This window comes from Malurus melanocephalus, unplaced genomic scaffold (genome assembly GCF_030028575.1).
Source record: "Malurus melanocephalus ecotype Western Australia unplaced genomic scaffold, MMel_1.1 scaffold_252, whole genome shotgun sequence".
NCBI classification, from domain to species: domain Eukaryota; kingdom Metazoa; phylum Chordata; class Aves; order Passeriformes; family Maluridae; genus Malurus; species Malurus melanocephalus.
Genome location: NW_026623484.1, coordinates 64,826 through 90,827, shown reverse-complemented (window position 1 = coordinate 90,827; position 26,002 = coordinate 64,826). Strand labels below are relative to the sequence as shown.

The 26,002-nt window shown below is 40.8% G+C and overlaps 1 protein-coding gene across 1 annotated transcript in view; it reads left to right on the top strand.

The window, feature by feature from the left end:
* SORCS1 (sortilin related VPS10 domain containing receptor 1) overlaps window positions 1–26,002 on the top strand; it is a gene marked incomplete at its 5' end in the record, with an annotated part of 249,958 nt that overhangs the window by 173,229 nt on the left and 50,727 nt on the right. The window contains 5 exons of the mRNA XM_057375558.1: window positions 3,371–3,435; window positions 11,836–11,954; window positions 14,167–14,256; window positions 18,645–18,824; window positions 22,867–23,013. Coding sequence (XP_057231541.1) covers window positions 3,371–3,435; window positions 11,836–11,954; window positions 14,167–14,256; window positions 18,645–18,824; window positions 22,867–23,013 — 601 coding nt within the window. The remainder of the gene's footprint in view (window positions 1–3,370; window positions 3,436–11,835; window positions 11,955–14,166; window positions 14,257–18,644; window positions 18,825–22,866; window positions 23,014–26,002) is intronic.

Genomic DNA, 26,002 nt, shown 5'->3' with positions numbered 1-26,002 from the left:
TTTTCACACTGATGCCATGAATTTAAAATTGTTACTTAATAATACTCAGTCTTGTAGAAGTACGTTGACCTTCTCATCTTCCAAGGATGATGTTTTGTTTTGTTTTTTTTTTTTCTCCAGCCAAATAAAAAAGGCAAGAAAGCCCCCTGATAGYATAGCTTGATGCTTGGTAGTGTTGTGATTGATTTGGTTGACATACTATAAATTCAACATTTCTGACATATATATTACAGTTCCTAACACCTTTATTCCCGTAGATGCTTTAGGAACAGATYGTCCTATACATATAGAAGGGTATGTCTGTCTTCCTATAGGGTGAATGTTCTTGGGGGCAGTGCAACCAAAAGCACAGTATTTATCTCCTGTGTATGCTCACTGTGGTCAATATTACATTTCTGAATGTCTCCTAGGATTTATATGTCATAATAAGTAAACAATAAGGCTGATGTAAGCTGTATAAAACATTTCTCATAAAAAAAAGACTGCTCAGGACATTCAATTACCCCTTTAATTGCAACCCAYAGCTCATCTGTAATTTGTGTTTTTAAAATTAGGTAATCAACATATTTCAGGTCTGTTGTGTTACCTGCTCTGGGACCTTTATGTGATCCCGTGTGGGTGTCCAGACATCTTAAATTCCATGGAGAGGAACAAGCCTTTGTAGGATAAATTATTCTCATAAAGTCATATTTAGCACTGTTCAGCTGATCACAGTACAAAACTGCCTGTTYACCTCTCTGCCTGTAAAGAGAGTTGAGTGTGATTAGTTCAGAGTTAAATATCTGTAATGTATAACTGGGTAAGATGAGTATTACTTTATGTGGCTTTTCAGGTGGTGCGGAGGGATGTGTAGAAAAATATCCCAGGGCTACCATGGAACAAGACAGCAAAAATAAAAAAAAATAAAATGTGGCATTACAAAAATGCTGGTCAGCAAGCTCTTAGCAGAATCCAGATGGAAGTGATGTGTTTCTGGCTGCCAGCTCAGTACAGTTAATATTGATTTCAGCACATGTGTATTTGTATTTTGCCTGTTCTTTACAACTGATTGTTCATGTTGTCATTTAATATTATGGGCCTGGCTGTGACCTTGTGCTGTCACAAATAAACTAAGCCTATTATATATCAAAGCAATGAAATGTGAATTTTTTAATGTAGGGAGAAAGATCTGGCAGATAGGAAGACATGGGTATGGCTCTTGGCTATGCCTCAGTGGTCCTATTTGACTTCAGGAATTTCCTTCTCTGGATCGTAGTTTTCATATTTGTCATCACATTTCTAAGCTGCAGGGGTTTAGGAGACACCAAAAGAAAGGAAGCCCTTGAGGTTTATCACCAGTCCTGTTTGAGCCATCCTGGTTCTGTACCCTCTTGGGACATTTGATGATTTAATTCTACCTTGAGTTGAAGCTTTCACAGTCCCAATGTTGGCTGTTGTAGTGTGAGTAAGTAATACGCTGCTTTCAGGGCTTGAGGGGTCCAGGTCTTTATGTGCTGCTCTTAAGACACCTAAGAGTTTGATATAAATTATGACTCATAAAAACTGCCTGTCTTTGCCTGAGAAAATGCAAACCAGGTTTTTCTTGGGGTCGGAACAGCACTGTGAGGAGGAAACTCACAAAACACCTGAGTGTAGATGCACATGCTTTAAATAGGGCAAYAAGCTCTGTGCTGGATGAGCACCACTGTTGTGCTCTGACAAAATGTTCAAGTTAATGTAATATATTCCTTATTTCTTTGGAAAGTTCCCATCCCCATAGAGGTGTGTGAGGTCAGAAGGAGGAATGAACAGATGGGCTATTCCAGTATTCCAGTTCCAGTATTTAAAGCCCACTTCAAAAAAGAATAAAAAGGAGATATGCCACAGTGTAAGCTTCATCGTTCTGTAGTTTTTTTAGAGCTGTTTGTCAATAGTATCTCTCTATCTTGAGCTGAATTGTAAYGAGCAGGCCCAGCATTTTGGTCCTAAATCTTCTGATCATAACAGACACAATAAAAATGGCCTGGGAAGGTGCTTCCTTCCCCCCTCACTTGGTGTCAGTTACCAGGAAGGAGAGATTTTAAGTGGAAGTTGGAAGTGTAGGGGAATAACACCTTGCCATAAACGTTATTAAAAATGGAGAAGAGGTAAAAGCAATGCTGGCTCAGAGTATTTTCCGAAACTTAGTTCCCCAATAAAAGGAAACAAAACCTTTTCTAGCCAGTGAATTGCTGCATGTTTTGTCGAGGAAAAGTAAGGATTAATCAGGACTTGTTATTGTTAACATTTTTATAATAGTTATTAGTTAATGCACATGATGATTAAGCACTGGAGGTGCCTCTGATTGCAGTCAGTGGGAACTGAATTAAGGTCTAAATCACTGTTTGAATCTCTCTTCTGATTTCCTGAAAAATAATRAAGCTTTGAAGAGAACATCTAATTTTTCTATCACTGGAAATGAATGTGTGTCTTCCCTCATGCTTCTATTAACCAGGAGGTCAGGCAGCTAAGGAGAAACTGGGTGTTTGACCCTTAGCTTTAATCCAGGATCATGGCTTGGATGATAGGATCAAGACCAGAAACAAGGCTGATTGTCAGAGATGCTGCTGAGKCTGCTGCACAATGGGATGGGCATGCATTGCAGTCAGAACTTCCAGAATTCAAGCTGTCTAGCAAACCACTGGCCATTTGGACTCTTCCAGGGAACTGATGAGGCCAACAGTGCCAGTCCAAGGGAGCCTCAACCATGGAAGCAAAGCTTAATTCCATAAACTCCTTATTTGCAGTGCYCAATGTCTTTGCTTTGTTACTTGTTAATTCAGAGGGAACAAACAGTCATTTTCAATGTGACATTTCTTTTATTAATGGAACACGGTTTTTATTAGATCAGAAGTGATAAAATGTCTCAGGATAAAATGAGTTTTTCAAACTTCTTAATTAATGAGGGAACATTGATCATTAAGAGTGTCAATTAAGCAAATGTGCATAAAATGTCCAATATAAAGGAACAGCTATAATTAGTATGCTGGCAAATATTATTATCCCATCAATTAAAGTCTTCTTTATCCTACCCTGAACTAAAATACATCCTTCTGACCAAACATCAAAATTTCACATAMCAACAAGAACCGGAACAAGTCTTCAGGTGGAAAAAGTGAAGTAAAAGGGTCAGAAATAAAGAACTCATAAGTACAATGACATTGATTAGATAAAATGATAGAATTTCTGTAAAATACTCAAGTTCATTTTAGGGAAAGCTCCAAAATTACTAGTTCTTATTTGTGACTATGAGTTTATGTCCCGCAAAACAGGATCTCCTTTGAAAGTAATATCTCAGCCATTCATGGTATAAGTTCTTTTTAATGTTCCTGTCTCAATCTGTCTTTTACAGGTCTATGATGGGGAATGGAAGGGAGCCTGATCTTGTGCACCTGGAGGCAAGGACAGTGGATGGTCGTAAGTACATCAGCCAACAAATATTGTGGTATCCTGGGCTCTTCTCATATTGTTGTAACCACCCAGTATGACAACAGAAATCTCACTTCATGTTAGTGATTCACTCATTTAATGTGAGGGGTTTGGCTGTTCCAAGTCAGATCTGTGGGAGGAGAAGCCTTTCCAGGTAAAAAGTTGGGTTTAAGAGGCTGTGAAAGGAGCTGAGGACATGGTGAGGAAGAATAGGTGATAAGCATTAAGTGGAGTTACTACATACAACACTTTTTTTTTTTTTTCTTTCTTGATTTTTCTTGATGGGAACATGRCACTGAAGAGAAGTTCCTGGCTCACAAAGTCTGGCTGTTGTTTGTTCACACAGAACATGACATCACCTTGTTTGTAGCTTTATAGTTTTAGCTGACAGGGGATGTTCTGCCTTAGGTACTACCTTTGAAAATACCTAATTTCTCTCACATTAGAAACCTTCTAATGACCAGTCTGAGTGCATTCTTCACTGTTCCTGCATGTCCTGTTGTTGTCCTTCACTTTCATCAGCTCCCTTCCCTCCCTGCTTTGCCCCTTGAGGTGCTTTTTTTTTTCCTATTCCAGGAGCTTCCTTTACCTGTAACTCCAWAATATTCTCCTAATTGGCTGTAAATTCTCTCAGGCACCCTCAGCCACCTGCTGGCCTTTCCTCCTCCCACCCAGSTTTCCTCAAGGTTTATCTTTGAGCTCCACTGCCTTTGCAGATCTTTCTCCATGGATTTCTTTTCCACAACATTGGATTGCCTCAGGCAGGCAGCACACTGAAAGCCTGGCTGCCAGAGATTTAGCCATTTTAATTCCATATTGTTTCCTCACTAAACAGCAGTGCTGCAATGTAACAAGAAGGTTTTTACCATTTGCAAGGATTAATGAAGCCTTCAATTAATTATTTTTTAAATGGATAAAGTTCTACCTTGAATTGTACCCTCAAAAGCAGTGGTGTCACTTAAAACGTGCATTTTGTCATTGGAAATTTTAAAATTATCTGAAAAGTTAATTGTAAGGTAATCTGGTTTTTAACTTATGGAAATCTATCTTAAAAGAGAATTTTTTGGAAGATGAATTTTGAAAAGAAACRGTTGCGATAGAAACCATGAAGTTTTAAAGGTCTTTTCATTTCAAGATACGCAAGGATTAGTGACAGGGAAAGAATGTATTATCTCTATTTCTTATAATTTATGATCTATGGTTATTATGTCTCCTCTCAATTTCCCTCACTTTATGTGGCAGCAACATTTCTACTTCTTGGGATGTGCTAAATAAAAAGGAAATATTCTAACAGGACAGTGTCTATTTTGGCACAAAATCCTGCTGTTAGAAGTCATTAACAATTTGAGGTCATCAAGATGAGGCACTAGAAGTAGTGTTTAAGGAGGTGTATTTGGCTACTGCATTTAAGGGATATTCAGCTCACTGTGGGCAGAGAAAATGCCATTCTCCAAATGCCTTGAGCAGTCTTGTTTGTGTTCTTGGGCTGAAATAAGAGTATTTTGCACAGATATGGARCATTTCTGCAAAACACTTCTTGAGTTCCTAACAAATTAGTAAGCTTCATGATAGCACTTAAGATGGAAACCAAAAGACAGGTAGATGAAATTGTCTTCACTGAGGAGTCAGTCATATTATTAAAGGGAATTGTGGAATAACAAATTTTATTGTTCAAGTGAGCTCTAGTAACAGATTCTGTACAGTGTCAGTGTCAGAACTACAAATACAAATATCAGTGTTGTCAAACCTTCAGCCAGTGGTGACCCTTCTCATAAATCAGTCATTTGGATGAAACTCTGGCCATGAATCAGAAGGTCCCCAGCACACCTCACTGGCAATAYAAGGGAATGTGTTGGATTTTCAGTAGCTGTGCACTCTCTTTTGCCCCTTTTCCTGAGAGTGGTGGTCTCTAGCAGAGGAYTGTGGTGGGTAGCTGGGAACAGTAACCTTGGAACATATCACAGCATTTTTTGCCAGATTTTTGGAAGCACTGAAGGTCACAGGMTTTTAAGGCCAGGACAGATAAAGATCATGGACATGGTCCATCACTGTCGTTACCGTGACCAGCTTGGTATATGCAGCTCTCTTGGCCACTAGAACTTTCTTCAAAGTACTAGATCTTAAGTCTCCCTTTCCTCCACAAAGTAATCATCACTCCCCTGTGGATGAACAAACTTTTACCTCTGCAGTGCATCAGATGTGTTTCTACCAGTGGGGTAATGGAGTGAAGTGTGCTGAAGTGAGAAAGGTATCTTTATTGCAAACTGAGGGTTATTGGCAAATAATTTTTTTTGGGTTTTTAGATTTTTTTTAATGTTTTTTTTTTTCATTTATTTATTTATAGTTTGTTTGAAATATCTCTTTTGAGAGTTAACCAWGCATAAAATTTCAATAAAGGGATTAAATTTGAGAAGGTAGATTTACCAAAATAAGACAGAGAGAAAGAAGGAAAGGAAAGTAGTGTGTAAACAACCACACAATCTATACAATAAAATAAAAGATCCTTAAGTGGAAATATAAGGGCTAAGAAAAACCTGCTGAACTTAATACAGATAAGAAAAAAAAAAAAAACCACCTCATTTTTGTGCTGGTATCTTTTCCAGCAGATGCTGAATAGTTCAACTGCAGCTTTAGGTGAGAAGAAGTAGAAATGTCAGCAGGGTACAGGGTCTCCCTGMCAGAGTTGTTTGAGAATATTTGTCAGCAACAGCCTCAATATTGGGCTCTACTTGCTGGAACACCAGTAACACTTTCTCTGCTCCCTGATTACGGTCTGTCTGTGCATTTTATTTATTGTGCTTATGTACATAATGTGAAAGGTTTGCAGGGACCAAAACAAGAGTCTCTTAACAGCCATAAATCAGTGTAACTTTAGTGGTGTTTTGATTTACACCTGCTGAGGATCTGGCTAGCAATGTTGTTCCTCAGTGTATGTTCTTCCCCTTGGGAACCAGAAAAAATAATGGAGTCCTTCTGAACACACTGTGCCTCATCAAATTAGGGTGCAGGTAGTGATGAGCAAGCTGAGTGCAGCCTGCTCAATTTAGTYCTCTTGGTGGAGACAGATTTGCAGGGCTAATTGCTGCCATTTATGTTTCTCATCCTGTTGTGTAAGTTTTGGAGAGCAGCACAAAAATTTTCATCTCATGGAATGTGATGCTTTTGTTTATTTTTTTAAAGGCTTCAGGCCCAATCCAAATCAATCTGGGACTGAGAGCAGAGCGGTAAAACTGATTTTTCTGGTTGGAAGAAGTTCACATGAATGTTATCTCACATTTCCATTTGTACGCTTGGGTGTCCCTGGYGTTTCACTTTGATTTTGGAGCAGGATCAAAGGCAAGCCAGCAAAGTCAGCAGGAATTGTAATTTTTTTTTTTTTTTTCCTTGGTCTGGCTTCAGGTCAACACCCCAGTAGGACAATTGATCCCCTACGGTTCTTAATCRCACAATAAGCTTCTCTTTGTTACATTCACCCAGCCAGCAGGCAGGGTGATGGTGGAAGCTAAATCTASGTTTGCTCAAATGCAGCTTGAAGTGCTTTCAGAAGGTGTAAACTTAATGACATGTGGGGTTCAGGTTTGTAGAGAATACACAAGATCCTAAAATTAACAGGCTTATCTGATTTGAGCTCGGTAGGTTTATCCCAGTAAGGTCTGATTCAAGCTAATTAAATGGGAGCTAATTTTTATTCAGGTGGTGCCTACTGARAAATCCAGACTKTTGGTGCAAATTAGAAAGATGGATWCCTACAAGGCATTTGGAGACTAACTGGGTACCCACTGGCCCTCCAGAGAGCAGCAAAACAGACCCCGTGGATGTTTAAATGACAGTTACTATAGACAGTAAAACAGTAAAACAACTGTTCCATTTATGAGACATGCATTTGCTTTTGTAGATAAGACACCAATTTTTTTTAAGGTTTTTAATTCATTTTCTTAAAGTGTGGATGAAAGAAGCTAAGGGGTTTTCTAATGTGCTGGCAAAAATTTAGAGAGCTCCTGATATTAAAAAAGTAGTTTTGTTTCCTTTGCTTTTCTTCTGCTGTCCTGATTTACACAGCAGCTTTTCTTACTGAARGGTAATTTAGGTGCTGCTGTGATGTAGGTAAGACCAAAGTCTCACCTGGGGCCAGCTGACATGTTCTGCTTGCTGATCAACAGGGACTGAACATGGCCAGTAATGTCTGAATCATAAAGTTGCACCAGCACTTTGATTTTTGTTTTCACAGAAAATTGCTAGGAAGAATAWAATAATCCCTATTGTGGAAAAAATGAGTAGGCAACCTACCCTTATCTTTCCTAATATAGCTATAGAGGTGAATTAATTCCCATAGTACCCTAAACCTGTGCAATGATTTTTTTTTTCCTGATTGTGATTAGTATTTTTTCCTGATCATGATTAGTATTTGTCCTGGAGAATGACAACTGTCAGTTTCTCTAATTATAGCTTTAYGCCAGAAATGGCAGAGGATATACTTCCCTGTGTAAAGAAAGATTTCTGATGCTGACATGCAATGAAGAAAGAGTAGCAGCAGGATAAAACCAGATTTGTGAGTAGCTGGTAAATGGGATGGTTTCGTTTCACTGATCTTCATTACTGGTTAATTGCTGTGCAGTTGCTGAGTCCTGGAGAGTTGTGAGCATATTCCCATACCATGAATGTTTCACAAATCAACATTCAAGCCAGATGGAAGTGGGTGAAGAACAGCCATTTTGTGTGTTTCTAAAAAAAAAAAAAAATAAAAAATTAAAGTACGGGAGAACATTTAATTAAACTGGAATTTATTGTCATGGAAGGTTGTGAGATGCTGAGGATGTTTCTGGACTGCTAAGGCAACCTGGACTCCTGTTGTTTGTCACTGGTGGAGAGGGGTTACAGTCACATGTGTCACTACTATATTCATATGGTTCATTAATTACAACATGCCAGTCATCCTTCAAATGCAGAAATTATCCCCAATGTCTAAGTTGCTCAGTAATGAACYGGGGTACTCCACAGAAAATCTGAGAGACACAGATCATTGATTACATTGGATAAAACTCCTCATTTGTCCTCAGTGGGTTTATTGGTAGAGAGAAAGAYACTCCTCAATGAATTAAAGAGAAGAAAAATATAAATTACACATTTGCAGAGCACAGTGAATGTTTTCTCTGACTCTCCCTTTGATCAAATAAGATTTTTAGAAGATATACATGCAAGCTTGCACTAGGAAGCTGTGGATATTAGGGTTTGATATTTAATCCAAACTAGCACTCAGCAGCAAAATATCCTGAAGAAAGTCCCACTGCTTTAGGAAGGGATCTAAAACTCTCCTGTTTGCTTTTCCAGAGGCTCACCAGCCTCCAGTAACCACCAATAACCTTCCGTCTCCACCAGCTGAGCCAAGAAATGTCTCTGGGACAGGCTGGATCCGTTTCCATTGAGAACATATGAGCATGGAGCACGGAAAAGATTAACATATTTCATGGCACAGGGTCCCTCTGGCTCTGAACTTTTTCTCTGTGTTAGCATTTGCAATTCTTTTTCACCACTGAAACAAATTAATTTTTTCAGCHGTTTCCCTTACAAGATGTCTCCCCTGCTCTTATGTTCTGTGACTTTTCTTGCTTCCTCTTCTGAAATAGCTGCCATTCCCCAAGAAGATTCCTACTCTGGGTATCTAAACCTGTCAAAATCAAAGCATCTGGGGGTGTAGGAGCTGGGAGTTGCTATGTTCTTCTCTCCAGGCACAGTGTGACTTTGTTGTTGTATATTAAAAACAGCAGCTGTTGTTGGAGGTGAGGGTTCTGGAAATGAAAAGCATAATGTCCTAATTACCTATGGCAGGGAAAACATCTGTGCTGGAAAACTAATGAAATTAATTCCAGAGCTTAGCAACTGAATACATTAATTGACATTAATTAATGCTAAATTACAAACCTCTGCCAATGGAGTCACACAAAATGTCCGTGAGAATGAAATGAAAAAAACCCTTGAGTTAATGTGAGCACAGAAAATCTTCCCCTAGGAAAAAAAAAAAAATGTGGGAACCAGGCACTGCAAGAAGCCTGCTTTTCCTTCTTTCTGTCTCCTGTAGCAAAAGGAGCTTTTCTTGTTGTGCACATCTCAGTGTTTGGCTGTTTGGGRGATTAGCTTAAGCAATTTCAGTGCTCTGCCCTTTAGTAGTTATTACTGGCATTTTAGAATTGAAGCCATGGAGAATTGCACTGTAAAAGTTCACAGGAATTGCCGTAGTAAATCTTCATCAGTGGTACAATCACTGCTGCACAGACTCCTGCGATCACAGCAGAAACAGGGACAGTTCCCATTCCTCCATCAACACAGGATCCAAAGAACTCTGAAGTCAGTCACCTCTAAAGGATGTCAACCTGACCTGCTCTTTAAAATCTCTTGTGGAGGTGATACCTTAATCTTCTTTGCYGGCTGGTCCTAGAAACACTCACCCTGTAACCTCCCTGTGCTCCCAAGCTTGGATAAACCCTTTGCATGGAAAATGGAATGGCACTGCAGTATCCTCTTAGTGTGTCCCAGACAGATGGAGTGCCTGTGGAAATAGAGGAAAACAATGAAGGGGGGAAGAGGAAACGATGTGGGAAGCAGAGGTCAGGTCCTGCGTTATCTCTGTGCTTGGTGGGTCGATTCCATGCRTGAAAAGCCACCCAGTGTTTCCAKCAGCTCCAGTGGCAGTAAGGCCATTTCAACTGAGGATGCTTTGCTGAGCTCAGGATTGGCACAGGTTTCACTCAGAAACCTCGTAGGGATGGAATGAGAGACCCCAGCTGGAGCTGTGTGTCCCTGTGAGAGACCCCAGCTCTGGGGCCCTCAGCACAGGAGGGATGGGACCTGTCGGAGCAGCTCCAGAGGAGGCCGAGATGAGCACAGGGCTGAAATACCTCTCCCTGTAAAGGCTGACATGGGATTGTTCAGCCTGGAGAAGGCCCTGAGCAGACCTTATGGTGACCTTTGTCTTCTGACAAGGAGGGGACATGCTGCACAACACAGCATTGTGAGGCGGTGGCACAGACTGTGCCCCTCCTTCCTGGATGCAGAGGGATGGACAGAGGGCTGAACAGCTCTGAAAGGGAACTTTCCCGAGCCCCTGGAATGAGCAGGCTGGGAATGGTGTGGTTCCCTGCCCTCTCGTGGCTAATGTGGAAAAAATCACTSTGAAGAGAAATGCATTTGGATCATGCTGCCCAGGCTGTGTTCATTAATGTTTTGCAGCAAGCTGCGAAAACATAAAATGTTATAAACAGCAGTCACTAATAATATTGAGCACTTCATATATTCCAAAAATTCTGCAAATGCTGGAGAAAAATAATCTCTCATCAAACTTTCCTGAGGGTTCGTTACCCTCACGTCTGTTTCAAGCAGAAGTCAACAGCCCTTAGACGCAAGGAAAGAAATGTCAAATGATAGATTATAATTAAAACCAAAATTAAATACAAGATGGTAAAATTCCAGCCATTTCTATTTCARTGTAAAATGCTATTTCTCTGATCTGAAGGTGGTAATTATATCAAACAAGGGGCTGTGTCTCTCCAGGGAAAAAGATTAGAAGTACTTCTAACATTAAATGCARTGTAGTGTTTCTATAGTGTAAGTACTAATGCTAAAAAGCCAAAATTGTTCTTCTTGTGGATCWGTTTTGTCATATAACAAAGTGCAAATTCTTTGTGAGTCTGAAAGAGTCCAAACAGAATACAGAGAATCTGGTTCTGTATTCTAAGATAAATTGCCCCTAAATGAAGAAATCCAAATTGTTTTTCTTCAGGTGACAGGTTATGAGATGAGCACCTTGCAGTGCTTCAGAACAGGAGGTGAGGACATCCCACGGAGTGACASTGGATATGGGATTCCTTGCATGGCTGCGAGATGGATGGCTGCATTTAGGCCATTTAATTTGAAACTGCTAAGGCCTCTAGTTCTGAGAGAGTGTGGAATGATTGCCCAAGTCTGCCAGAGTGCATCCACCTGCGCTGTCAGCAGAGAAGTAGGGAAACCCCCTGAACAGGAGATGGTCTGAGGTATTTTCCAAGTTGATCTGAATACTCGTAAGTGCTGTAGGAAATACAAAGTTGCATCGTAGAAGGCTCACTCTTGGTAAAAATGTATAGCTCTGATGTGTGAACTGAAATGTGTGAATGAAAGAAATAATAGGAGGTTGAGTCAGGTAAAGAAGAAAGGCTGTTAAGGAAGAAAAAAATCAAGGATGGGTTTACGAAGGATGTAGGGGAAAGAAGGGTTGTGTGGTGTTGAATAGATGGTGTCAATTCACGTCACRTGAATCTGGGAAGCAAAATGCTGCCTCAGCAAACAGGTTTATGACAGTAGGAAGAGTCTGTGCTCAGGATCTCAAGTGTTTTGTTTTTGTTCTTTTCCTTTCAGATGCCCAGTACATCACCTGCAAGATGCAGAACTGCAGTGAAGCMACTCGCAGCAAACCCTTCCCAGGCTACATTGACCATAACTCACTGATCGTGCAGGGTGATTATGTCTTTGTTCAGGTGCAGAACACCCTCTTCTCTTATTTACTCTATTGTTTTATGTTATATTGTTCTATATTSTGTCATTTTCTCTCACATTCCTTTACATATGTGTTAGCTTGCAACGGCTCCATCAACATCCAATCCTCTGGATTGTAGCAGTTTGTTACAATGCTAATAATGTTCCTTAAAGCTCTAGTTTCCTGTCACGTAGGGTCACAGAGTTCCTGCCTGGAGTATGTACTGTCTGTACAGTGCAGAGCTGGAGTGCTCTGTGCCACTCCCTGCAGTCTCATCASCCCTCCAGAATTACGGTGTATCACTCATCTGCTATTACAAAGTAGTAGACCAAAGTTTTTTTGAGTATGAGAGGGAATTAAGAAAGAAGGGAGGGAGTCAGGGAAAGCACCAAAGGCGTAATCAGGCTTCATTGTYATGCCTCAGTTGTGATTACAGTGAAAAGGCTGAAGATGGGATGTACTCAGCCAAGCTGTGTTCYGGGTGAGAGCTGGTGAATAGATCTGAACCACTGTAGGTTCCATTAGGCTGCTGCCAGTGTCCATTTAATGTCAGCTGAAGAGGAGAAAAATAACAACAGACTTGTAGGGAACGTGGAGGTGAACTGGAGATCATTAGCACTAGACTGGGCTTCCAGACAATTCACATTTTAGCATGCTTGTGAGCAGAGGGATAGAGGGAGGATTGCTATTTTACATTGAGTTAGTTGATTGCTAATTGGCTTCAGTTAATGAACTCAGTCTTAAACACCAGTCTAAATAATSCACAAATAAATCTGGGACATACGCTCCAGAGCAGCTTTTGTGCCTATTGTGTCTTGAGGCCAAAAGGAAATGTTGATGTGGCAGGGAAAGCTGGGGCATTGAGTCACTGGTTAGCCATACTCTCCGATTCCAGAGGGACTCTGTGTTTGTGGCTCCAGTGACACAGGAGCTGGAGTATTTCTCAGCCATCCTTGCTGATTCTGGACCTTGTGTTAGTCCTTCTGTTCTTCAAGTGCCAGGCTGTGTTTGCTTGGAAGAACAGAAGAACACCCTCCTTCTAGCCTTCCCTTCCTTCCCTCATCTCCATCTGTTTTTTCTGCAACTGAGCCATTTGGAATGAGGATTAGTAGCCTTAAAAGCACTAGGATAAAGGAATGGGAGTTTATTTTCCTACTAAACTGTGTTTTGTTTACAAACTCACACTGTTTCATAGAAAATATTTCTGGCCTTCCTTCCCCTAACTTTTGCCCAGTTCCCATTTAAAAAAAAAAAAAAAAAAAAAAAAAAAAAAAAAACAACAACAAAAAAAACTTGAAGAGCTTTAGAATGAGAAATAGTGCTTATTTTACTTAATCTGGTATGAACCTGGCCTCTTTGTAGCTTGCATTTTAAACTACTGCAGTGCATTTTAAAACACTTACCACTAAAGAAAAGTCTTTATAAGCTCGGGTATCAAGCAATTAAAGCAAAGTTCTGCACGGAGAATCCCTTGGAATATTTGTTCTTCAATATCTTTCATCCAAGGATTTCAAAGTACTTTACAAACATTGATTATACTTCAGCAGCACTGGAAGCCAGATAAAATTGACAGCTTTTTTCTGTCTTTTTCCCTCATTTAATAGGCGATAGAAAATGATACCTCACATTGCTCTAACCCAGCATTTTCAAGGTCTGCCATCAGTATTTATGCACTTAAATGTATGACCAGATTCACAAAAAGGCCAAATCGACTGGGCATCTCCTGCCCTCCATATCTGTGAATGTTTAGCAGATATCTGTGATGGCTTGTCCAGGGCCACACAGGAACCAAAGCTGGAAGCAGAAATAGAAATCAGGTCTCATGTTGGCCAATCTGCTGATCTAACCAACAGCCTGCAGGGCAGCTCTGCAGGTAGCRAAGAACAGAGAGTTTTCTGGGAAGGCACAGGAGAGCTGGGGTATCAGCAGGGGACATAATGGCCCASCTGAAGTCAGGACTTCACTTTTCACAAGTTTACATATGAAATTCTTTCCTTTTTCTCTCTTTGCTGAAAATGGGATTCCTCTTGTTTTCTTTTTCAGCCACTGYCAGTTGGATCAATGTTTATTCCTCAGCTGTAGCAGCGCTGCAGTTTTAAGCCATTGCCACCACACTGTGCTATTTCTCTGAACAGCTGTTGTCTGATATTCTTTCTGATAATAGAAAAAATACTAAGAAAAGCCTGATGATAACTTTCCTGCTTCTCTCATAGCTGACATCAGGAGGAAGACCACATTATTAYGTTTCATATAGGAGGAGCCCGTTTGCGCAGATGAAGCTGCCAAAGTACTCCTTGCCCAAGGTAGGTTGCTGCTGCTGGAATGCCCATATGAGCCTGCAGATATTTTGATTGCACAAAAGATCTTGAATCCAGCACAAGTAACTGCAAGATGACATGCAGTGAGTGCAAACAGCATTCTTCTTTCACAGAACATTTGCAAGGAAGGACTAAAACCAAAAGTCAGCACTTTGGCTAGTCAAGGTCATGAGCACAAAATGTAGACAGATACCACAGCACATGTCAATTACCATTTTCTGTATGGTTAGTTAATTAAGTTTTGGAGGGGATTCTCTTTTTCTTTTCTTTTTTTTTTTTCCTTAAATTTCCCCTCTCCTCTTGCTCTCTTGTAAGAGTTGCTTTTTGTGCTTTGCCTCATTAGTAGATTTTAATGGGAACCAAGCAAAAAGATGTCTTTGTGTGCCTGCTCTGTATCTTGCCTAATTAACAATGGTGAATTAGCATTGGAGCTTGAAGGGATATTTCTGCCTTCTGAAGCTGAATTTTTTGAAAGACCTATATAAAATGTTAAGTCCATTTTTAAGAAACCACCCATTTGCAGCTGGGGTCCTAATGGCTTCTTAACAAAGACAGAGGAGGTTTTTTTTTTTTTGCTTTTTAGTTCTTGATATAGTCTGTCTTAAATGAAGTTTAAGCTGAGAGGCTACAAATGGTCAGAAGGATTCTATATGAGATCTAACATCAGAAGAGAAATGCATTCCCAGGGATTGTCAAAAGGGGTTTCAAAAGGAAAAACAGAAAGTGCAGCATCAGCCTATTCCTAGAAGCTCAAGGTGCACCAGATTTTRTAGGTGGAAATGTTCAAAGGGATAATTTGGCTAATACCACAACTGGCTGTCTTTTGATTCCTCGACCCCGTTGACCTGTTTGTAGTTTATACTGTTTATATAGGATTGACTGGGTGACCTTGATACAAAGAGGCTGCAGCTCAGGCCCAGCCCTTGGGTGCTTTACCTTCCCTACTCTGCTGTTGGAGCCTTTGCTCCTGCTCACAGCACCTGGAATCCCARCATGCAGGAGCCATGAGATCTCAGCTCTGATACAGGAGACCTGTGGTGTGCCTCAAAATTTTAGGTCACACCTTAAGATAGGTTGATTTGAAACTTCCTGTCCAAGCTAGAAGAAATTACTCTGTGAATTCAGAGCAAAATTTAAACAGGTGTCATTTGAAGGAGCCCTTAGCAAYGGAGTTGCCTTTTAGAGTGGTTTTGTAAAAGCCAAATAAAAATTGTCATTTACAGCTGATTCAGACCATCTGTAGAGACACTGTTTGCTTTAAGYTTACTGTTTCCTTTAGTAAACACTTATTTTTCTGCCCACCTTCTCAAAGAGATCTCGGGAAAATGCACTACAATTAAATTATAATGTGTTCCAGGCAGTAGGAATTGGAGCAATATATTCATATTATTTGACCCAAAGAAAGATGTTCTGTCACAATCTCAGAAAATCTTCAAGGACTGAAGGTCTGCATTTGGCTTGGAAGGAGCTGCAGTGGAACTGTGGCTGTCTAGGAGACTGCAATCAAAGCAAGGTAGTCACTTTCATGAAAAATGCACAGAGAGTTATATTATTCAAGGAATTGGAACATACAGCTTCTTTTATGCCCAAATTCTCTTTTATCTCCTTCAGCTAAGAAAGAGGGGCCAAATATGGTAAACAGTACGAAGTGATCTCTGGCACTAAAGATGGAAATATCAAGTTTTTTGTCTGTGTGTCAGTTCTCCTGAACAGGAGGTGTGTGATGGCAGGGCAGCTGTGGCAGGTGATGCTGCTGYTCAGGCAGGATGGGCTGCAGCAAATCAAACTAAAATATTGCTCTTATTGACATTAACAACCTCATAGCTAGTTTGATTAAAAGCCTAAATACACTTGAAACTCTGTTCCATTCAAGCAGATGCCTGTGTATGTGCATGAAGGTTCTGTTAACYCTGTAAATAGTCTTTATTGAGACCTGTTAATTGTTGCAGTGATGTCAATCTGTGGGTTGATACTGCCTATTCTGTACCACAGCACCACAGAGTGGGCTCTGGCACTTTATAGTGTCACTCATGATCACCTTAAATGTACATATATATTGCATTTACTGCAGTGTACACCAGTGCACTGGGTAGACATTTGAGAATACTGAAACAAGTGAAGCAATTTCTCTTTTAAAATGACCTGTCTTAACCACTATTGTATTGAATAGTGATGGGGTGGATATATGTGGTGCCTCTTTTAAATTTGTCACCTCCTTTCAACCTTAGGATGCACATCCTGATGGAAGATCAAAGTTGTGCAACATTGCTGCATCTGCTGGACAAGACCATTTTAAGAGGAAAAGTTAATTTATCCCCAAAACCACGCAGTTGGAATGCTATCTATTTTGGCTTTTTACACTACATATGTTATGCCAATTCGGTCTCAATGTCTGCTTCCCTAGGCTTAAATTCACTGGAATCTTCCTTAGGCTTCCATCTTACAGCATGATCTGATGAAATGCAGGAAGCACCTAGTGAATAAATTAACTTGTTTGCTTCTTCAGCATTTGTGAAATTGCCTTTAGTGTTCTCTGGTGTTGATCAAAGTATCTTTTTACCCCTCTCCCCCAGTTTTACAAAACTATTGATTGAAGTGGTAAGGGAATGAAAAAGTACACACAAAACAAGTTATACTTCTGATTTCTGTTTAAATGGCCAGGCCTGCCCAYGTGTGCAGACATGCAGAAATTAACTCTTGAAATTAGAGCTGTGCTAGCCAGTGTTGCCTGGAGCACACTGGGAACACCTGCTGATGTAGATCTACCAGCAGACAGGGTGACAGTCTGAAATAAGGAGCCACAGACACACAGCTGTGGCTGTAACTCCTGCTGGCACAGCTGGAGCTGAGAGAGGATGTCTGTTCACAGCCAAAATTAGTAGAAGGCAGTGGGACTTATATTACCTTTCTTATTGCCTCGGGAATTAAGCCAATCTGTTCCTTCACAAAACGAGCCCATCTTTTGGGRTACGATTTTCTCCAAAGTAAATCAAGTTCRTATTCAYCCACTCTGTATTCAGATCTGGACCTGGAAGAACAAGCAACTGTTCTGAATCTTAACTCCACAGTGAACCCACTTTCAAATTTATAGATCARGCTTCTTCATTATATTATCTTTTTATTTTTACATTACAAGACTTCATCTGGAAATATTAATCCTCCCTAAAATGCCACCAGACAGTGAATTTTCAAAGACTATTATTAGCAGAAGGGAGAAGTAGCATCAGCTTCCAAAGAGTATATTTTCTGATAAAGTTCCTGGTTTTGCATATAGAAAGTCCTGGCTGAGATTCATGGATGCAGAATAACTTGGGATATCTGCCCAAAACAGAATGAACAGCTGAGTCTGCTGGGAATCACCTGGTGCTAAGAAATCTTCATTYCTTTTCCTACCTCCACAGATTTTTATGGCACCAAAGAACTCAGGGTGCCTGTGCTGGGCAGATAGAGCCTGGGAATTTCATTATAACAATCTCTCTCTTGGTGGCTTTTTCCATTGTAATGGAAAGTAAAATAAAATGGGTAATAATTTCTCCAGGCATTGAAAGATGGGATCAGGTTTAATAGTTTCTGTTTTTTCTTTACTTATGCAATCTTTTCATTGCTTCCTGCTTGCAGTAACACACAGAACAAACAGAGTAAAGCAGAACCTCACTTGTAACCTTAATAGTCTAACTACAGTTCTGTTCTTTATATCTGGTGAGGATTAGGGTTTTTTCTGTTTTATTTCTTGGGGTGTGCTGTTTAGTACACTGGTCCAGGGCCTTGGCTCCAGCCCACATTGTCATTAGAAACAGCAGATAACAACAGATGTTCCCTCATTAGATCCTACCGGTATCGGATCCTGAGCATATTTGGCTTCTGAGTACCGGGCAAGAAGCAGATGTTTCAATGACTCTGTTTTTTTTTTTTAAACCCTACATTTTTAATATCTGGGATTCAACACATGAGTGATTCACAAGTCATGAGTGGAATCCATCAGGTGCCAGAAGGAAAAAAAAAAAAAAAAAAGATAAACAACCCTCCCTTTTCCTCAGACAAAGTGTTCATTAAAATGAAGGTGTTGGTAAGGGGGGCGAAAGCGCTGCTGTATAATGCTGTAGTGCCAATGTAAATGTTCAATTAACACCTCATCAGTTAATTACTGCTTTGAAAATTGACTGAAGAGAGCTGGTGTAAAATATTCTGGGATGGAATTACCTGCTTACAGGGGCTGTGTACAATACCATAGTACAATGTAACAGTGTTGTCTACACGTCCCAAAATAATTCCAGCCTAAATATATCCCTTTCTCCTCCTCAGTTACTTGGGTGCCCTTGGAAATGGCAGCACAGRGCTCCCTGCAGTAACCTGCCTCTCTTTTCTTTCCCCAGGACATGCATGTTATCAGCACGGATGAGAATCAGGTGTTTGCAGCCGTTCAGGAGTGGAACCAGAACGACACGTACAATCTGTACATCTCCGACACCCGAGGGGTCTACTTCACCCTGGCCTTGGAAAATGTCAAGAGTAGTCAAGGGCTGGAGGGGAATGTGATGATTGACCTCTATGAGGTATGTCATAACTCCAAACATCTCACTGCTATCTCAGGAGCTCACGGGATGCCAGTGATGTCTCCTCACTGCATATCAGTCTCRTAATATGCATGTGAACAGCAAAGGCAACAAATGACTAAACACATAATTTTATCCTGTATTCACCAGTAGGTTCTCTTTGATGCACGAGGAAAAGCAGTGGAATGGTTCATTCAGCTGATGAGAGGAGCTCTGTTTTGCAGCCAGAATCCTCACTGGACCCACGTTGGCTCCATGGCTCTGAAAGCTCCCAACAGTCTGAAGAGTATCATTCTCCAATTTTTGGAGAATGGCACTCTGATCTYTTGTTTTACAAGTCAAGGACACACTGCAGTTTTCAGCTGTCCTTGTCACCTTTCTCAGGGCTGTTCTGTGAATTTGAGTGGTTATAGATAGGCACTCTTGGGCTATCCCATTAGCATGGAAACTCTCCTACCTCATTTTGATGCCCTCTGTACCCTTGAGCCTTTTTCTGCACAACTATGMCCTGATTAATCTCACCTATAAAAAGGCATTGTCTTCTATGACAATTGATCCTAAGAATAGGACTTTTAATGGGCCCTTGTACATCTCTTGTTCTGCTGCCTGTTTTCCCTCTGGAGACAGCACCTAGCTGAGGAGAAATTCAGTCATCAGCTGCTATTCTGGGGGTTAGTTTCYGTTTTCAGGTGTCCTCCAGGATATTTTCTGACCATTTAGAGTAGAGTTGATGAAGTAGATGTGAGTACCCTTGAAGGTGAAGATGCTTCCCCTGTTTCCCCATCACTGTCTCAATATTAGCTCTGCTCTGTGGTTTTCCTTCAGCTGCCCTCTACTTGGAAACCAYCTTGAATTGTCCAGAGAGCCCCAGAGTTAGACATCAGTGCAGATGGGCTGGAGGARGATGGGCACTGCCATTTCAGTCATTTGAACGTTTTTTACCATTAATCTCTCYGCAGTGCTGGCAGCCCATGGGAAAACTGTTGCCTCTTATTACTGTCAGCTGGGGAAGCGGCTTTGCTGCATTATGTAAAGGTGTCCTACATCCCAGGGGGTGAGGAAAATTTTGTTTTGTTTTATTCAGCTGACACCACACAGCAACCTGGATTGAAATTGATGGAATCAGACTTACAGCGTCRTATCTGCTGATTATCTAGATAGAAGGAATATTGGCTGACGTGGAACCTGGCACAAACCTTCCTTTCAGTTTGATGTTCTTGCTGGAAGGGAACAGAAAGCCAGTCAGTGTGGTTCTCTGAGTTGGATTTTGTAAATGATCTAGGGGGAAATGGAGAGGAAGGCAGGAGAAGGAAAAAAAATCCACAGATAAATTAGAACTGAGTGGAGAGATTGCAAAATGAGTCCTTCTGTGGTGGGAGCAGTATATTTCAAAAAACATCATTATTTCAGGAGATGCCAGAGAAAGGCCTGTTTAATGTGCAGGTGCCTGTGTGCATGTTTCTCAGGTGTCAGAAGTAAGTTCTAGTTGCRTTGCAGTGAGCATGTTTGTGTGTGTAATTCCTAAATTGATTCTAAATCAAGGATAAATCTGCTCAATGCTGCTCAGCAGGCAATTGCCCTGGGTGCAAAAAGAAAATAAWTTTTTTTTCCCAGTGTTTCATTGAGCTCTCTTCACAAATGCTGTCTTAGAGACCACCTTCTAGTGTAAGGAAAGAGATAAATCACTGACCACTGAGTCTGAGTGCCCTTTCTAGTTCCTGTGTCTCCMCAGTAGTGTGGTGTGGCTCTGCTGGACTGGTCCACAGCAATTCCTGCCTGTGATAATCCATGACTGAAGTGATAACAGGCTGTGAGGAGGTGTGTCTGTAGCTGTGGTATATATGCCCATCACTCTGGGACTCATTTTTTTTTTTAGCAGTGTGTGTGTTGGCTGAGAAATGTGTCTGATATACGAAGRTGGTGATGGGGAGTGAAAAATGTCCTTTGGGTTATGTGTTCAGGTRTCTTGTGTGGATCTTCTGAAGCTGYAGAGCAGCATTTACATCTGCACACAGTGCACTCAAGGTGGTGAGGGCTCTACAGTTCCTGTGTGGGAGCTGATGGAGTCTGTCCTCCCTGACCACTGTTGGTCATGTCTAGGCCTGGCTCTTTCTCTGTTCTGACTGTGTGAACAGCAGAGCTGAACAGCTCTGTGTGTGTCTCAGGGCTGTGCATGTGCAGTGGCTCTGTCCCTTCCTTCTGAGAGCACACAAGCATGTAGAGTGTGTGCAGTCTCTTTTTGAGATAGAGCTGTCCAAGACTGACAGTGTAACTTTGCTTTCTCAGGAAAGGATTCTGAGTTGCACCCCCTGACTAGAATCATAAAAAGAAAAAACTCGCAGGATTTCGGGCACTTTTATTGCCTGATATATAAAATGCTCTTTAATCATTTATGGCCAGRGTTTCACAGGGACTATACAATAGAACTATTTTGGGACAGCAACAAAGCAAAGTACAACTGGAACTATAGGCTCTAGCCTCTGGTAGTAAAGGCAGAGCTATGTTTTTTTTTTCCATCCCTGCCTATTCATGCAATATGACTGGGAGACAGGAGTACCCTTGTCTTTTCAGGGTGCCTTTCTACTCTGACAAAGGAATCCTGAATACTCAGTTGGGTGGGATCAAACAATCCAGCTGAGAAATTRAAAAGGTTATCTTTTTTCTGCTTATATCAACAGTGAATTAGTTAACTAATTTAAAGACTATTGCCCTTTATAGCAAGCCATGTCAAAGTATTTATGCAGCTTCAAATGAAATTCAGGATACTCTGTTTGAATGACTGAGTACCTCACTGGACTGTACCAAAGCACTGTACACAGGTAGTCTCACAGCACATGATTAAAAGTGCAATAAGGTCCTGTTCCCTGGTAGCTGTAGCATCCAAATCCAGCCACATAATTAAATGGGTTGAGCTGGAAAAAGCTCTGAATCTGCTGTTTAACTGTTTGCCACATCATGTGGTTTAAGTAATAATATCTATGAATAAGAAATCTTGATGAATTATTCTGTCTGCTAATTCTGCATCATAAGCAGAGGTGGGGTGGATGACTGAACAGACTTGCTGGAAACCAAAAAGTTTCTCAATTTCTCCCTCCTTTTCCTGATTTCACTTCCCTTTTTATTGCGGCACTCAGATTGCAGAATGACAGCCTAACAAATTCATTCGCAGGCTGCTTCAGCTATTGGGCTATTGATTTTCAGTGTGCTGAGAAGATGGGAACATTCTGCAGTGTGAGTTGTGGATTGAGGTTGACTTTTTTTTTTCTCCTCACTAAGATACTTTTAGGCTTGTTTCCAATGCAAATCTGTTAGCGTCACGTCTTTGCGAAATCCTCCTGCGGGTCTGTGGATTAAAACTGTTGGGTAAAACACCAGGAAAAAGGAAAAGGATGAGGCTCTCATTGCTAGATCTCTGTATCTAGTTATATCTCTATAACTAGCATTCTGTGTGACCTTGCTTGAGTCCCCAGTGCTTTGGTTTCCTCAGAATACAAAACTGTAATAAAAATACCTCTGTGCCCCAGGTTATCCTGGTAATTGTGATACACACTGAGAYCCTTAGACGAAATGTCTGAAAAGGGCTGGATGAGAACAGAAACAGTGAACTGCAAATTTGTATGTGTGTGTTGCTGGTTTCTTTGCAAGGCCAAAATTGCTGCTGTTTCCTGCTACTGCTGTGCGAGAGAAAAATAATTGCCTGTACATGTTTCACCTTTCAGGGGAAGGATGCTTACACAGCYTTCTGATTTGTGTCAAGAGGCTGTCACTTTACAGATAATGCTGTTGACATCTTACCATGTTCCCATGATGATTCTGAAATACAGGCTTTCTTTCMCATTTGTCACCTTTGCACCTGTGATGGTTTTGTCTTTTCCCCAGCACCCYGGCTTGCCTTCCTTTGATGTACACTGGCAATTCTGGCCCTGTCACCGACCACACTGACAGAGCCACCAGAGCACTGGTGGGTTTGACAGAGAAAAAGGGACATGCACACAACCTGAGTGGACTTGATCTATTTTTCAGCCATGTCAATTTTTCCTAGGTAGCAGGGATAAAGGGAATGTTCTTGGCTAACAAGAAGATTGACAACCAAGTGAAAACTTTCATCACCTACAATAAAGGGAGAGACTGGAGTTTGTTGCAGGCTCCGCACACAGATCTGAGAGGAAATCCCATTCACTGTCTCCTAGTAAGTACCTGGGGAGGGGAGTTTGGGGGGTGGTAATACCCAGAACAATCTTTTTCTATCAGGTAACACAATAAAGAGGGGCCAGCTCTCCTCTCCATACAGTGCATCTTGTGCAGTGCAGTGCTTCAGGCTTGGGCTGCCAGGGGGTATTGCAAGAGCTGGCATCGTAATTTAGCCTAATTTAATTTAATTTCTGGAASAAAAGCAAGCATCGTGGATCAGCTGCCTCCTGCACGAGGGCTGTGTCCCCTGGAAGAGCAGGAGAAGCCTGGTGCTGTGTCTGGCAGTTGGTTCTCTGGACACTAGATGGGAGGCGAGAGCTGTAGCTCAGAGCTCTGAGGGACCTGGTAACTGGAAACAGGCTCAAAGGAAAAGAGAGCTCTGATTTCTCTCAGGCTGCTCTGTTGGCATTAATATTTATTAACATTTATCATTTTCTCTTTGAGCTCAGAAGTGAGAATCGACACATTTATCCWAATATATGTACAGCTTTGTGTTGGTGTAAATGGTATCTATCTCTGTACTCACTGATATAGATCCACATAGARCTGAGTCTTTAATCATCGTTATATGCAAACAGTTTCCAAGAGGGAAAGTTAAATATAAGCAATGTGAATAGAATTGGAGATCTCTATCAAATTAGAAAGCTTAAATTGATCTTGACATATTTTTCAGCTGATACAATCTATATGCAGTAGTGAGATAATACTCAGAACCCCTGTTTTTGGGATTCTCAATAGATTTCATATTACACTAATTCTAATATGGTTCCAGGCAGAGTCAGGGACACTGTTTAGACTGCTCTTCCTTCTTCTGTCCTGTACTTGCATGTTGTTTTCCATCTTAAAAAGGTTCTCATTTTGAGGCATTAGAATCTGAATCAGCATTATATTTTGTAGCTGAATGCTACACTAATCTCTTAACTGAATGTCATGCACTATTGCAAGAGCAAAGAATACATATTTGAAGCTGTTCAAATAATTGATTTTTGGATTGAGCCAAAATGCAAGCCCTTCATTTTCTGTCCAGTTTGGAAAAAATAAATAGGAAGGACTGGAGGTCAGACAGAATGAGTTATTTCAGAGCATGACCAAATTTGTTTGGGTTTGTTTTCTTCTTTCAAGTTTTTCAAAACTGTAACTAAGTGAATTTTTAATTAGATGTTTATGCGAGGTGAAAACCAAAAGCAATGACATTCGGAAAACTTTGCAGGCATAAAATAATTCAGTTTTTTGGAAGGGACTGTATAAAGAAGCCTTTGTGTTTTAAATAGATTGTATAATCTAGTTTTAACTCAAATGAACATATTTGGTAAAAAGATGACATCTTGACCTGCTCAAATTACAACCAATTTTATCAGAAGCTCAAGATTTTTATTATATGATATGACAATATAATATTTTAGGGGACTGGAAAGGCAGAAGAACAAAAAAAAAAGCACATTGGCACGGAAAATCATAAAAGCACACTTTATTCTTTTCCATAAACTTGAAGTTAGAGTTCTGAGAGGTCTTTCTTGGCCTGATCAAGAAAGGGCACTGATCATKCAAAGTCTAACTTGCTTTTCTGGCTACGACAGAGCCAGGGATACTGCTCTGTGTGGCCCTTRTGGAACAGTTTTTTTCAGGAATTGGGTATTTCATGTACACAGCTATGCTGCCACTGTAGTTGCCCGTTATATAATRGAAGTGGTCATATTTCTGCATGTGAAACAAAAACAGACAGTTCTTTCAGAGAGAGGGAGTTATGGCTCCCTTGAGCCTTCCCATCCATGCTGTATCTGCTACTATACCCATGGGCACCAGAGGACACAATAAACTTCATTTCAAATTAGACCAGATATGTCTGAACAAGCTGGAATTCCCTCCAGGGTGGTGAACTTGAACAAGCCAGACAAAGGGTCAAGAGGAGGAGCAGAATTGTGGTCACTTGCAGGGACTCAATGAGAGCTGACCCAGAGAAGCTRGGGGTTCTCTGTGGGCTGCACTTACAGCCTTGGAGCTCCACTATTCACCAACAAYTATTTAAGCATCAGTTTGTTTTTATTTTACTCTCYATGCAGTCRTGTACTTKCTCTGAGAATTATTTCCACCTGTGCAAGATCGATGCAGGCTTGTCATGATGTTTACATTTCTTAAGTGCTCTGTGACTTGGGCAGGGGTGTAGGAATTGCTCTGTGATTTCAAGGTGCTAAGTACTTGAGGTTGTTTTTCAAAGGGACTCAGAATTTCTTTGCATTTTTTGTGAGACAGCTCTAAATAATGAGGAAGGAGGAGAGCAGTGAAATTCCATCTAATCCCAGGGTTTTGTTTTCCTTGTTTATACCACTTGTTTTCCAAGATGAATACATTTAATCATGAAGTAGCTACCAAGGTATTTTATCCCAAAGATGCTGGTTTAGTTTGATACTTACCATGTGTTGTGAAGTGGTTAACTGAGGAGTAATTCTGTCTGGCAAGAAATGAGCATCTGCCTGGGAGAGTTAATCAATTATCTTTCAAGGATGGACTTGTGGTTCAAACACAGGGCTGAATCTCAGGAGAATCTTGATTCAATTTTTGGGCCTATCTCCAATTTCCTATGTGACCTTGGGCAAGTCATTTATTTTCTCTGTGCCTCGCTTCCCCAGACATCTGTTTATTCCCTCCCACATTTTGTTTGTCTTTTCCATATGGATTTATAAGGATTTCAGGACAAAGGGGGGACATTTGTGCCATCTGCTACAGAGTATTTTGAGCATCTAGGTGAGGTGTTTTGAATATTTCTTCTGGAATTGTTTATCTCTTGTCATTGCTCCTTGCTACTGCAGGTGAGCAAACACTGTGACTACCCCTGGGTTTGTGAATGGTGACCAACATCATCCTTTGTTACAATASTTTCTCCCACTTCTGGTCAGGGACAGCCACTAATAGCTGGTTTGTATGTGTGATGCCATTAGAAACAGTTCAGGTGGGCTTTGCAGAGCAGCTAAAMGTGGGTTTGGGGCTGT